Here is a 14,794-nt window from a genome sequence, read left to right on the forward strand (position 1 = left end):
CTTATTCAACTTATTTTGTTATCAGTGAGCCTAACCTATCCTATTCAATAATTGCTCCAATCGGGTCTCAGACGGAATGGAAGATACAACAATCATGAAGATAAAATATTTCTTGATACATTTTTTAACAGGATACCGTATATATTTTATAAAAAATAGTTTCTACTGAGAACCATATACGTTTCTACTGAACGATATTATATATTCTTCAAAATTATGATTTTCCTATTTTTGTAGCCTGAGACCACCAAATAAGCGTGCCCGGCCCCAAAGAGGAATGGGGAGAGGTAGGGTTTGGTTTAGACCCATTATTATATACCTTTGAGGTTTATGTTAGCTAATTGCTGTCCTCCTAGACAGTAGTCCATCGTACAAACAATTCGTTTTGACAAGAGAATCACAGTTAAAAGTCCACCATATTTCTCAATTGGTAGGATAATTTGTCTGGTGAGTTTGTGCATGGACCTTTAGCAAATGTGACCTGGAGTTTTACGAAGAATTGTTACCTTATTATTGTCTGGGGCTTTGGGTGCCCGCAAACTTCTAATTGAGTTGGCATTGGCAAGGATAATGATGGTATTGATGAAAAAAATAGTTCGTGATATTAATATAATATGAACAGCAAGTATTATGAAACATTTACTGCTTTAGCATCTAGACTTGGCATCGTTTACTTGGAAACGCACTTCGGCCGAAAGTAGACAAAAGCTGACCCCTTTAGGCCCCAGGAAAGGGCCCCTAATGTATCCACAGGCCAGGCCAGGAAAATTAAGTGTCTTGCCGACGACATTTGACCATTTTCATATCATGAGAAAGTTGTAAACCTTGAACTAATGTTTATACAAATTTGATCTCAGAGTGAATAGAACATACTACAATAATGGAGATATCCTGCAGCAGCAGCACTAATTGCTTCGAGTTCGCTCTAGAATATCTTCGCCGCTTGGATGATACCGGCACAGGGTACATTTATCTTGTCTGGAATCTGAAGATCGGACTGAGACTATTACAAAGCTTTGATCGGTATCTGACACTGTGGAGGAGGGGGAACCATGAAACCTGTTTGGAACAAGATGAGGAGGAGAAGGATGTTACGTCTTCCAGAATTCAAGATCTGATTATCAAGAGAATGCAAGATCTTGAATTTGTTTGCAGCGAATGCTCGGATCATTCGACTCGTGTTGGAAGTGAGCTCATCATATTCCTGAAGGCAATCAAGTTGTTTTTCGAAACAGTTATCAACGAATCGTGCATCAACTATCTGCTGGACTGTTACTGGCTGCCAGATCCAGAGCTCGTTATTGATTTCATCGATTCTGTTTCCGAGATTCTGGAGGAAATTAAAGAATCCCATTTCAAACGCCTTGACGAGCGGCTAATGTTCTTGAAGAGTTTCATTCGCTTTGCTATGCTTCGCGGTGTCGAGGGTCAGCAATTGATAGGTCTCTTGATTCATACTGAAGAGGTGTCTATGAAGGCATTTCGCCTGGCTTCTATATCGTGGTCTGACTGTTTCAGATATATAGTGCGGCGTGACTGTTCCGGACATAATCCTCCTCCTGAAGTAAAACCTCAAATTTCACGGCTAATAAGTGAGAAGATTAATCCCACTGAGCCCCAAGTGCTAGAAACTTACATCCATGTCTTGACTGCTTCAAAGTTATCAATATCATCAGACACTTCAGCTCTGGAGAAGAGTAAGCAAACAGTAGCTGACTTTATGGATCGTCTCGTTCAGACTACTATGGAGCTACTGCAACCTTGTACTAGTACTCCAGTCCCGATTATGGATCAAATGCTCGAAATTGTTGAGGGGCTAAGACTCCTGACAATCCTTCTCAGGCATCAGGAGAAGTTCAAAGAGCTATGCCATGAAATGAAGAATCTTATTGGAGTTGTGGCCTGTGATGCAGCGGTTGTAATTTTCTCTCTTTTTGTGAATCCAATCGAAGAAGGCTTGGCCAAGGAAACCGATCTTGCTCTTTTTCATTTGCTCAAAGTGCTCAAGCTTATGAGGGCAGAATTTACACAGGTCCATCCACTAACATCAGTATCGGGATTTGGTTTTCCTAGGATCTGTGAGTTGGGCTCTATGGATTTTCTCCTAAGAAATCTACAGGAACTAGCAAAGTCTGATGAAATTAATGGTTCGAATGCTTTTCCAGTGGATAAAATCCAGACTATCCAAGAAGATTTTGAATTTTTAAGATCTTTTCTGGAGAAAATTAAGGAGCAACGCAATCAGAACGAAAAACTTCAAGCTTTCTGGAGTCATGTTATGGAGATTGCATATAAAGCAGAGTTAGTGATTGACTGGACACTTGTTGGTGATGGATGTGAATATTTTTTGGATGATGTTGCTAGAGAAATCAATGTTATGAAGATTGAGGCTCAAGAGATCTATGACAGCATAAGCTATGTTGGTGAAACCATCAAGGGAGTTACCAAGACTTTCACTCGCGTTCCATCACAAGTTGCTGTCGCCGCGTACAATGAAGAGCTGGTGCCTCTCGACGACGAGGTGAAAACTATCACTGATGGTCTTACAAGAGAAGGATCAAGGCAGTTGGATGTGGTTCCCATCGTGGGTATGCCTGGTCTTGGTAAGACCACATTAGCCAATATAGTTTACAATTCTCCATCAGTAATGTTGCATTTCAATATTCGTGCTTGGTGCACTGTTTCTCAATCATATAGCATGCACAACATGTTAGTTCAGATATTGGGTGGTATTGAATCTGGGAAACTTGAACAATATCAAAAGATGGATGAACATGATTTGGCTGTAAAGCTAAAACAAGTTTTGTTGAGAAATAAGTATCTCTTGGTTTTGGATGATTTATGGGACGCTAAGGCTTGGAATTTGTTGGAGAGATCATTGCCCGATGACGCCAATGGAAGCAGGATTCTCATCACGAGCAGATTGCAGAATTTGTCTCTGCAATTCAAACCTGATAGCAAGGTTCACCATCTCCGCCGCCTTACCGACGAAGAGAGTTGGAATTTGCTACAGAAAAAGCTATTTGGCAAAAAAGGTTGTCCTCCAAGATTAAGTGGAGTTGCTTCTCAAATAGCAAAATCTTGTAGGGGCTTACCTCTCACAGTTGTCCTTGTTGCTGGAATTCTTGCTAATACTGCAGAAGACTGCTGGAAAGAAGTTACAAAGAGTCTAACTTCTAGTATTGTTCTTGATGATGAATACTGCATGAAGACACTTGAGCTGAGTTACACTCATTTACCGGATGATTTGAAGCCGTGCATTCTTTACTTTGGTGCATTTCAAGAAGACAAAAATGTTCCCGTCCGAAGGTTGTTTTGGCTCTGGATCTCTGAAGGATTTGTACGAAAGACCGAAGGAATGAGATTAGAGGATGTGGCAGATGACTACTTGAAGGATCTGGTTGATAGAAGTTTAGTTATAGTTTCCGAACAAAGAATTAAGGGTGGTGCCAAAGCCTGCCGAGTTCATGATTTGGTACATGAGTTTTGTGTGAAAAAAGCCCAAGAAGAAAACTTTCTACATATTTTGCATAGTCAGAATGATTGTTTTATTCTTACTAGCCCAAGCAACCCCCTTCGAGTTTGTGATCGAAGTGCTAGGAATTTGATGATTCGGGAGTCAATGCTAGAATTTCCCAATGCCCGCAGTTTGTTATGGTTTAAGGAGGATGATTTGGGGTTTTGGTTACCTAAACTTCTAAGAGTGTTGGATTTGGGGAAATTGGTGTTTGTTGAATGTTTTCCGATGGAAGTACTTCTGTTTGCTCACTTGAGATACTTGGCTCTTCGTCTTTACTTGATAGATTCTATCCCAGCTGCAATAGCAGACCTCTCAAGGTTACAAACTTTTCTGGTACGAGGAGAAAATGTCTCTGATTTATTGTTACCCAAGACTATCTGGAACATGAAGACATTGAGGCATCTATGGACTACAAATCCCGAAGTTGGTTTTATTTTTCCTGTTGAAAATCTTGAAGTATCCTCAGGTTTGGATCGTTTAGACAGTTTAAGCCTTGCCATTGACCCCTCCTCTCAAAGCTTGCAAAAGATACTGACAAAGTTACCAAACATCCGCAGGCTAAGATGTAAGAAGACGGCATCAAGAGAAGAACCTACCAGAGTTGGCGACGGGATTCTCATGTTTGACTGTTTGAATCAACTAGAATCACTTACTCTGCGTTACTTTGATAGGTACAGATTTAAATTCCCTTTGAATTTGAAGAAGTTGACACTCCGAATAACTAAACAGCCATGGAGTGAAATCTCAACAATTGGAAAGTTGCTCAAACTTGAAGTGCTTAAATTATGCCATAACTCCTTCGTTGGGGAAGCATGGGAAATGAAAGAAGAGGAGTTCCCTAAGCTCCGAGTCTTGAAATTGTCAAGGTTGTGCGGCTTTTGCAGCTGGACTTCATCTTCTGATAATTTTCCCCGTCTTGAGAAATTGATTGTGCACAATTGTTGGATGTTGGAAGAGGTGCCTTCTTGTTTAGGGCAATGTCCGACTCTTGAAATGATTGAGGTGAGTGGGTGTCGCGAGTCTGTTGTAAATTCAGTGAAGCAAATTCAACAAGAACAGATAGATATGGGAAATGAGATTCTAAAGATCTTAATTGAAGATTGCATTGATACATGGAGTTCCAGCGAAGACGAAGAAGGATGGTAAATCCCTCACAAGAAGTCTAATTCAAGTTTCTTGAAAGCAATTTCTGGAGAATCCCCCTTTTTTGTTGTTGACTAGATGCAGCTAGCCATAAAATGTCAATTCTTTTTTTCAATTCTGCTACAGATTGATATGATGCTTATAGTTAGCTAAGCACAAGTTTATACGCACGCAAGATACACTTTTCCTTCTTTGTATTTCGGTCAGAGTAGTACAGAAACTTTTTAATTGCTTCTCTTTTTCCTCAACAAAGAACCATACACTCAATTAATTAATATGTTGAAGCATCCCTTTTTTTTTATTGCAACAAATATTAAGAAGACACAAGAAAAAAAGGGAAAAGAAACTTGGTTATGTTGCTTTTTACCTTTGGAACTATTGTATATAAAAGAAGTTACATATTAAGTGGGAAGGAGTGCTTAAATTAGGGACTTGAGCTCCTCTCCATTTTCTACAATGTACATCTGGTGGATTAATTCAACCTAAAAAGATGATGTCCAAATCCCTTAAATTAGTAGGTGGTCGTCTTCCTGCATGCTCAAGTCAAGTCCCTTAAATTAGTTCTTTCTGTTTTCTTCTTTTTATTATTCTTGTTGTGTAATATTATATTTGTTGCACCTTGGTCCCTAGGGTGAAAAGACATACATCTTTTCATTATTTTTAAGTTCGTTGTTGGCACAAGAAGACAATTGATCCGTTTGGATAGTCTAATTTGGCGAAAAAAATTTGCAAATATCATCCTATTTACATCATAAACACAATTTTCAACAACTTTTTTTTTAATCTTATATATATCACATCACAAAAAATGTTATATAATATTTGAAATAATTTTTTCTCCAAATGATCTCTTATCCAAACACACTCATTAATATATTCAAATAGCGGAGCCTTTTTTTTTCCCATTTACCTTTTCTAAAGCCAACATCTTTACTAATCAAAGTATATTTTTAGGCAAAACTACTTTGTGCATTCCAACTTATCTTTTTTCGTTCATGATTTTTTTCATCTACGTTTTGGTGAAAATAATTAACACATTTTTATACTCCATTTTACTGAAATTTTTTATCACATAACAACAGAGAAAAATTTGAGCACGTGCATTGGAAAAAGAAGATATTACAGAAGCAACTTTTAGAAGATTACATAAAATAGGGACATTCAGTAATGTAATTATTGTTGTTTCTCGGATATAATTTTCTAAGGTGATATTTGAAAAAGGGTAAAAAGAACGAGTGATATTAAAGAAAAAAACAGGTGCAACTTTTTCAAAATTCATACAAAGAATAAACAAAAAAAATCACTTTACATCCTGAATGCATCATTACCACTTAATTCAATCTCTGAAGTTCAGTAGAACCATGAGCATTTTGGGATCCATGTGCATGAATTTCACTTGTGATGAGGCTTCCACATCTGATATTAACTTTGGCGACTTGATCTTCTTTGTGCACTTCCTTTGCTGGAGGGGGTTTCTGGAGAATTAAGCAAATACGGAAAACAGGGAGAATCAATAAAACCATAGAAGGGGGATGAAAACTACAACTGAATGCTTGAATCTAATTCCTACTGACTGTTTTTAGGCCTATTTCTACAGATTGGTAAAACCATATAATGCAATCAAAAACTTTTGGATTAAAGAAAAAATAAAGATAGAAAAGATGAAAAATGGTATTGATTAATTTTTTTTATTTGTCGATGTGTCTTGATTGCTAAACTGAAAGCATTATATGGAAAGAAATTGGAAACGAATGGAATTTTAAGGGAGAAGGGGTCACTTGGTTAGTAAGATATATTAAGGATAGTAATTAATACAAATTCAATAACTTAAAAAGAGTTAACCACTTGGTTGGTCTAGTAGTCAGGGAGAACTTTTAAAATCTCTTCAGAAAAAATAAAAAGAATTCAAAATAGTTGTGGTTGTAATGACAGAAAACAAATTGATCCACTGGAGGGTGGGATTGGTTGGGTGGTACAGGGGAAAGTAATGTAAGTCATAGGTCTTGGGTTCGAGACCTCTCACTTACCAAAAAAAAAAAAATCCACTGATGATATATTCAATTAAAACTATCTTAACAACTTCTAATTGATTGGTTAGCATGATATTCTTAAAAAGCCAACCTTGAATTAAGACTATAATTTAAGGTTAATATAGTAAATTCACAATAAAGGTTAAAAAAGTCATTTTACACAAACTCCTACACTACACTACTGTTATACGAGGTGCAAATGAAAACTAAAGAAACAGGCAAACGTTAGAAGTTAGAACAAGACAACTCGAGGGATCAAATTAGCAATTGTACTTTTACCCCCAAGAAATTAACCCAGAGAGAGAATGTAAATAGTAAAACATATTTTTACTGTTCACTTTACCATTTACCTTTTTGTTCAACTCTTATAAACTAAAGCCCTTAACCTTAAATAGAGCTGTAAACGAGTCAAATTGAATCAAGTATTTTATATTTGAGCTCTGTTCGTTAAGCGATTCAAACAACGTTCGTGTTCGTTCGTTAATTTTCGAATTTCAAACTTGTGTTCGTGTTCGGCTAGTTAAGCAAAATTCATGTTCGAGTTCGGCTCGTTTAACATAAACAAGCTATTTGTGAACATGCTCGAAATGCCGAATCCAAATTATTTTAAACCTTAAATATGCCATACAAATCATTAATCATTCTAAAAAATAATTAAAGCACTAAGTGATTAAATTCTATTATTCATTAACTATATAACTAACATTAACATAAAAATAACAAATAAAACCCTCCAAATATAAAAATGTAGTCATAAAATTAACCCTAAAATTTATCAAATGATAATTATGTCTATATTCGCGAACGTTCATTAAAACTCGCAAACATATTCGTGTTCGCGAATGTTCGTTAAAACTCGCAAAGATGCTCGTGTTCATTTGATTATTAATCGAACAAAAAAATTCGTTCGAACTCGGTTCGTTTTAAGTTTCGAACGAGTCTTTCACGAACACGGACGTACCGAAATGAACTTGAGTTACCGAACAGTTGGTTCGTTTAACAACTCTAACCTTAAACCTCTCTTCTCAAACTCCATTGCCTAATTTCTGGTAAGTTGCCTTTCTATATCTTGGTTTACTTACTTTTTATGCATATTTGTGGCTCATCTTTGTCAATTTTTTTTCTTTTGTCTTTCTGGTTTTTTAGGCAGAAATTTAAAATCTTGTTGTGGGTATAATAGAATTGGAGGGAGAAATTTTGAATTTGTTTGCTAAAATTGATGACAAAAGTTGGTTTGTCTAGGATTTGCCTTTAGCTGAACAAAACCTTAGCATTGCTTATGGTGGGAAATTTATCAATTTTGTTGGCTCTTTTCTTGGGATGTGTTTTTTTCGATTTTAAGGTTCTTTTGTTTTGGGAAAATTAAAGGTGTAAATTCATTTCTTTTCTCGCTGAATAATTTGGATTTGATTATGTGAGATAACTAAGATGGGAAAGGAAACAAAATTCACCTATGTGAAGTTCTGACTTCCGTGCAGTATTTAGTAAATGATGCTTTCGGAATTATGCTTGTGGGAATTGGTTTTTTTATTTCTACAGGTTTTATTTTTTTTTATCTTTTTTTGTTCTGAAGGATTTTGGTGTGTAATTTATCAGATTACCCAATTTAATTAACGACCCGTTAAGGATGTTTCAAAATACCCTCTTTTGTCGGTCAATTAGGAATCATGTTCGATTTTCTTGGTGGCGCCGCAGCGGCGCTCCTTAATTGAAAGTGAAAAATAGGTTTAGGTATTAAATTGGACAAAATTAAAAGATAGGGACCAAATGGACACTAGCAAAAAAGGTTAGGGACTAAATTAGCGATTTTCCTTTTTTTTTTGGCCTGTTTTTTCCTGGCCTGATCTTCAGATGACTTGTGTTTCCTCTCGGGCCACAGTTTCTCTCGGCTCTTGCTTGTCAATAGTTTTTAGCAGACTGACAGCTACCGAGATTACAGTCCCATCAGCCGGTATCTTGCACGCGGCAGTAGCACCCCTGCGGACAGTAGGTAAGATTAAATTCATGTCCCAAATTCTGCCCCAGCTTAATTTTTAACCCAGTCAGTTCTTAATTGTGGCCTAAATTCAAAATTTTGATGGAGTCGCTAGTAAGTTTACTGAGATAATTTTCTTTAATTTATTCTTAGTTCCTTCCGTGTTGTTTGTGAGAAATTTATTTGCTTTTTTTCTTTATATGCTTAGGGGAACGAAGATTGTTATATTTGGCAATCTATGATGGAAGAACTGCAGCAGAGGGGTGTCAAAAGGAGGAAGGAATGGAAGAAAAGGAGTTCTAAAAAATCCAAAAACAAGAAAAATGTGAGAACTTTAGGGCCTGGTTCAGAAGATGGGAGGGTTAAGAAAATGGATAAAAAGATGAAAAAGTTTCTTCAGAAAAAGGCTAGAAGCTATAATTCAGATGATGATGAGGTGGAAGAAGAAGACTGGAATTTGAAGGGGGGAGAAGAGCAGTCAGGAGTAGTGAAAAATGAGGTAAAAGGTGGGTTTGAGTCGAAATTTTCGGATAGTGAGGAAGAAGGAGAAGAGAATGGTGAAGAGAAAATTGAGGTTTCGGAGGATGAAGATGGTGAAATTCAGCCAGGAGTAATGAGATTTTCAGAGGGTTGTAAGGCTTTTAGGTTGGCATTCAAGAAGATTACCAAGAAAACTGCTTCAACCGATCATGATGTACTGGTGAGTATGCTTAACAAATTCTTGACTTCTGCTATTGATCATGTTTGGAGATTATTTTTGTAACTGTGATTGAATTTGATTAGGGGCGCTTCTTCTTTTTGGTAGGGTCCTGTGTTATCAGCACATAAAAAACTTGTTGCCGAGAAGCTAGCTGAAGAAGAAGCAGAGAGAAAGGTTAAGGGTGAGGCAAAGAAGGAAAAACACCTGGTATATTGATGAATTTGTTTAGTTATTTTGTTATTTTCATTGTTGCCGTTTTGATAAAAAATTTTATTTTCATGTTTAGGTTCAAGTAGCGGAATTTAGAAAATGTAATTTCATTGAGTTTTACATGAGTGAAGTTTAGCCTTAACGGTCAAATTAGTGCAAATTTTGCCTTTTCCATTATAATTAGTTCTCACGTGATTTGGTTTTCTTTGCATCAAAAGGTTGGAGAGAAGGGGCATGTGAAGGCTGCTAATTATTTGGATTCACATGAAAAGCATCTCATTGGAGTTGCTACTAGAGGAGGTATTCCTGACTTTATTGATAATGGAATAATTGTTCTGCAAGGAAAATAAAGGTCTATTTTTTAACTGATGAAGCTTCTGTGTTTCACGTGTCTTGCTGTGCTTTCCAGTGGTCATAATTATTTAATGCTGTAAGTGGCTTCTCCAAACCTATTATTTTCAGATTTTGTTTCCAACTAAATATGACTGGTAGTTTCTTTTTATTCTAGTTTTTGTGGTTTATGTAGATGAACTTTGTGGTACTTAAAATGATTATTTATATGGCATACAGGTCAATAAGGCACAACACTCACAGAGAGGACTGAATCCCTCAAGGTTGAAAGATGAAAATGGTAGGACTGAATCAATTCAACATTTCAAACTTTGATGTATTATTTTTTAACAACAAGGTTCTTGCTTCAAGTACATGGTATTTATTCCTATTATCTTTTCCCTTAGCTTCTGTTCTCACAACAATCTAATTTTGAAGCCAAATATTTTTCTTTGACTTGATATTCATCAATACCTTCTCTTTTACTTTTTGAATTTGTATTCAGACTTTGAGGCTTTAGTTACTTGGTTCGAAATGTCTATCAAAAGCTTTCTCTTGCTCCAAAAAATGCATTATAATGGGGATCCTCAACCAAGAAATTAACATAACTTCCTTATTTACAGTCACTAGAACGTATATGTGCTGGGTTTGAGATTTTCTAGTATTACTGCTGCTTGTATCACAGTAGACAACCTGAGGTAATCAATTATAATTAATTTTGTACACAGGTTCGTGTTAGTCAGTTGCTCTCTTTAAGATGAATTCCTCTGTCCCTTTCAGTGTGTGGTTAGAAGAGTGCTAACAATATTAGGGAGCAAAACTTCCTTCCCAGGAGTATTATGGTGCTTCATTACTAATTCACGCCTTCAATCCTTACTCTGTTTTTTATCCTTAAGTTGTATGGGGTGCAATTTCAAGCTGGTTTAATTTTAGAATGTTTTCACCTCGAAATTTTAATGGCGAATTGCTCTGGATCATGCCATGATCCCTGAATTGTTAAGCAGTAGTCATGAACTTGTCTGATGACATGTTACTTCATGAATTTCTTTCTGCATGAGTTTTTTGGAGTTTCATCTTGGGATGTGGATGGAATTTGTGCAAAGCGTCATCATTGTATAAAAGAATTTCGTTTAAGATATAAAACCACAATTAACAAGGATAATTGATAGTTAACCTTCTATTGCCAGTGAAATAATGTACCTTGTTTTTTCATTTCACAATGTAGTAGTTATTACAGAATGTGTTGCTATGAAACTTTATCTTGGGTTGGATATTGACAGTAGTAGCAAAGGGTTGTTTGTGTTAAAGTTTTATGCTATGCTAAGAACTAAATATAGGAGTGTGAGATTGTGTGTCAAATTTATCTCCAATCAAATAAAAAGAAATTGAGACTTTTACTGGAGAAAGCTATAGGTGACGAATCTCAGCATTTGATGCTTTTCTGAGTAGTTAATTTAGGCTATAACTGGTTGTCTATTCTTTTTTTTCATTTTTGGTGATCAGTGTTATCCTGGTTTACATATTGACCATTGATGTCTGCAAATATAAGAAACCATTATTAAGATGATGCTGGTTAAATCCCATTAGATAAGTTGGATAACAACAGGTTGCAGTCAAAAGGTAAGGAATTACATGAAATTAGGATGAAAGATTTGGTTTTGATCAGATTCCAGTCCATAGTTAAGACTTAAGACGTATATGCAGATTCTTAGCCAGCTGTTGTAATTGGGAATCCTCAAGAGGATGAAGCTTCAAATCATTGAGAACTGATACAGGTTTTCTATTAGATTAGATTACAGATGAGAGAGTTTTAGATAAGTAGAAAGCATGTGAAGAAAAACGATAATTAGTCAAATGCTTTAGGACTTTAGTAATTTAAAATAAAAAGAAATAATAAGCTATTTAGATTAAAATTCCATTTAGTGGTCAGGCTTAAAAGTTTTCTTGTTGAGCTACGTAAATCAGTTTAATTTTGTTCTTTATCATAAATTGCATCTTCTTTGACAACATCTTCTTTGGTGGAAATATTTTTGATGGCGGAGATTCTTCTGATGGTACAAAGTCTACGTAAAACTCGAATTGCATGGACAAGTGTCATACGAGCCAAGGGAGTGGATGGAAGTTTACTGAGATCTGGACCGGAAGGAAGGAATTGAATTACATGAGGATGTTAGCCATTAGGATTAGAAGATACAGATTACTTTTTTTAAGTTCTTCTCTAGAGATATAACTTACCTATTTAATTTCTTAGAGCCTTCAGATGTAGTTAACACTAATCAGTTTTAAATACTATAACTTGTTTTTGTCTAAGAACTTGATGATTTGCAAAGAACAGCCCAATTCAAGGTTTTCTCCTGGTTTTCCTAAACCTGTGTGTGATCATGAAGACTATGTACTTGCCCACTTCTACTTGCCTTATAATACAAGTCTTCTGAACTAGTATTAGTTGCAGATCATTGTGCCTAAATTGGAAAGCAGCAAATTTCCATAGTTGGAACTTGAGATGTCATATGAAGATACTTTGTAGTTTAAATATGATGTTGGTCTCTTTTTATCTAGCTTGTAGTGCATGGGATAACCAGAGAACTGTGTGTGTGTGTGTGTGTGTGTGAGTGTGAGAGAGAGAGTATATTTATCGACCTTCAAAATTACAAATGTTCACTCTGCCGAAACTTGCTCTCACACTGCCTCCTCTGTAATATTAGGCAGAGCTACTTCAAGTGGTTGTATTGCAACTGAAAAGTGTGGTCTTCTGATTAGTCATTTTTCAATCAGTTTTAGAAAGAAACAAGTAGGTTTTTGATTGTCTAGTTAAGGGGATTTATTTGTAATTCTCCCTGAGCTGCAAAAGTACATTGACATGATATTTCAACTCAAATTTAAGCTAATACATGTCCTTTATGCTGTGATTATGAAATGGTGACCTCATGTCAACCTTTATTAGGAATTGTTTTAGCATGAAAGTTAGGAAATGAAAATTTCATTTCAGCTGGGAGGTGGTGATCTCCATCTCATTTGTGCACTTAAAATAGTAATCATAAAGTACATCTCACTGCTTATGGCCCTCCAAGCATACATGAATTTAGCTGGTAAAGTACAAGTTGCATCTATTGAGTATCCCTTTGGGAGCTGAGGTTATAATCAGTTTGATCAGTTTTAATTTGTCTTTCTTGGCTGGTAAAGTACATAGTTGCATCTATTTTCCCTGAGGTTATAATCAGTTTTATTAGGTTTAATTTGTCTTTCTTTTTAATCTCTGCACCAACGTTTAAGAGCAACTTTATACAATTTCTCATTTTTTTTAACATCGAGTGATATGGATATTTTTGCTGTTATCTTAAACCTGCAGTAATTAAGAAGCGGAGGAAAGAGGCTTTTTTCTCAGTCTTGGGCCGGACCCCTTCCCAAAAAACCGGGAGCATAGAAAAGGTCAATCTCTACATGTTTGTTCCTAGTCGTGGTGTTTGAACTAAATTGCTTTCTGTTTCTACCTTTTTTTTTCCTTTGTGCATGACATATTTTGGATTTCATCAATTTTTTTGCCCTTTTAAATTCTTAATAAGGCAGTCAATTAATTTGCTATACTATGTGTAGATTGGTGCATCTGCTGGCACTGGTTCTGTTGATGCTCCTGCATGGGCGCCATTGCGTGATAATTACATGTTAACAAACTCTAAGTTGAAGGACTGGGATAAGATGCCAGTGAGAATCCCTCGAAATCATTCCTTTTTCTGGAGTGTTAGATAGCCATTCTGTAACGCAACATCCCATCTCATTTGCTTGTCGAAATTCTGCCTTTCTTGCCGATGCAGGACACAGCTGTTGTAGATGACTTTGGGTTGCGACCAGATGCAGATAGTTCATCTGATGATTAGTAAATGTCAGGATAAATTACAGTCGACTTGCAATGCTTGGATGCAGCCAACTGGATGGAGCTGGAGATGATCTAAACAGAAGCAAGAAGTTGAGACCTGTCCTCTTCATTCCAAAAGCCATTGCCTATTCTTATAATTAGAGATGAGACATCATAGAGAGATTCTAACCTTGATTTCATACTCCATTTTCAAGACTCGGACAGTGTTGGGTTTAAAGAGTACCAGCTCATTCATAATTCAATTTTCACCAAAAAAAAAAAAAGAAAAGAAAAGAAAAAGAAAAGGCAGTGTTAAAGAACCATGTCATCAGAATCCCCATCTATCTCACATGATTATGTTAGGATCAACATTGTACCTGTGAATAGTCTCATCGCCCACAAACATCATGTAAGAAACAAATATCATCATTACATAGGACTTCATTGTCCAATGTACAATCAATTAAAAGGAAAAGGAAAAATCGTTTAAAATGTCCTATATATTTTATAAAATAATTTTTTTCGTCTCTCACTTTTAAAGATGTAATTTTACGTCTCCTATGAATTCATATTGATCAAATTTGATTCCTATCTAGATTTCTAAGTAGGTTTTGGGTGGAATTTACTCTGTATCTTGCTCGTGATTATTTTTTAGGGATAAATTTGTCAAATCATATTTTATGTAATCTAATCCATAGTCTCTAATATTTTGCAAAATGAATTTTTTCATCCTTCACATTTCATAAAAATGAATTTTTCCATTCTTTACATTTCATGAAATGAATTTTTTCATCTCTCATTGATCATATGTACGAATAATTTTTTTTTTTTTTAAAACTCATGTATATGTCTATCTGATTTCACCTACAACTACAATTAGCTTGTTCAGATAACATTGAATAGAGATATATTACATGCTATTCACACCGTTCAGGTGAAATCAAATAGATATACGCATAAATTTTGAAAAATAAGAAAAAATTATTTGTACACATGATCAATGAGAGATAAAAAAAAATTATTTTGTGAAATT

At 35.6% G+C, this 14,794-nt stretch overlaps 2 protein-coding genes across 5 annotated transcripts; both read left to right on the top strand.

Annotated features, from left to right (window-relative positions):
- The first annotated feature begins 880 nt into the window (after positions 1–880).
- On the top strand, positions 881–4,666 carry LOC113700732 (putative late blight resistance protein homolog R1A-3). The gene has a single exon (XM_027221188.1). The coding sequence runs from the start codon at positions 881–883 to the stop codon at positions 4,664–4,666; it is 3,786 nt and encodes a 1,261-aa protein (XP_027076989.1).
- Positions 4,667–7,597: 2,931 nt separating this feature from the next.
- LOC113701037 (uncharacterized) lies at positions 7,598–14,084 on the top strand. Of its 4 annotated transcripts, none has more exons than XM_072059613.1 (9): positions 7,598–7,742; positions 8,573–8,683; positions 8,877–9,368; positions 9,474–9,575; positions 9,797–10,008; positions 10,149–10,209; positions 13,258–13,337; positions 13,503–13,610; positions 13,721–14,084. In XM_072059613.1, the coding sequence occupies exons 3-5, from the start codon at positions 8,907–8,909 to the stop codon at positions 9,926–9,928; spliced, it is 696 nt and encodes a 231-aa protein (XP_071915714.1). In that variant the 5' UTR covers positions 7,598–7,742; positions 8,573–8,683; positions 8,877–8,906; the 3' UTR covers positions 9,929–10,008; positions 10,149–10,209; positions 13,258–13,337; positions 13,503–13,610; positions 13,721–14,084. The 4 variants fall into 4 exon arrangements, with proteins under 4 accessions (XP_071915714.1, XP_071915715.1, XP_027077288.1 ...); XM_027221487.2 differs by having other exon boundaries at positions 7,601–8,683; positions 9,797–9,878; positions 9,988–10,008; XM_072059612.1 differs by having other exon boundaries at positions 7,608–7,742; positions 8,545–8,683.
- Positions 14,085–14,794: the final 710 nt, after the last annotated feature.

Source organism: Coffea arabica, chromosome 7e (genome assembly GCF_036785885.1).
Source record: "Coffea arabica cultivar ET-39 chromosome 7e, Coffea Arabica ET-39 HiFi, whole genome shotgun sequence".
Taxonomy (NCBI): Eukaryota; Viridiplantae; Streptophyta; class Magnoliopsida; order Gentianales; family Rubiaceae; genus Coffea; species Coffea arabica.

Bases quoted from the DNA above. Each gene is read 5' to 3' on its own strand.
- LOC113700732 (XM_027221188.1), top strand. From the start codon at position 881: ATGGAGATATCCTGCAGCAGCAGCACTAATTGCTTCGAGTTCGCTCTA.
- LOC113701037 (XM_072059613.1), top strand. From the start codon at position 8,907: ATGATGGAAGAACTGCAGCAGAGGGGTGTCAAAAGGAGGAAGGAATGG. The intron at 9,369-9,473 runs GTGAGTATGCTT...TCTTTTTGGTAG, and splicing joins CAACCGATCATGATGTACTG to GGTCCTGTGTTATCAGCACA. The intron at 9,576-9,796 runs GTATATTGATGA...TTGCATCAAAAG, and splicing joins CAAAGAAGGAAAAACACCTG to GTTGGAGAGAAGGGGCATGT.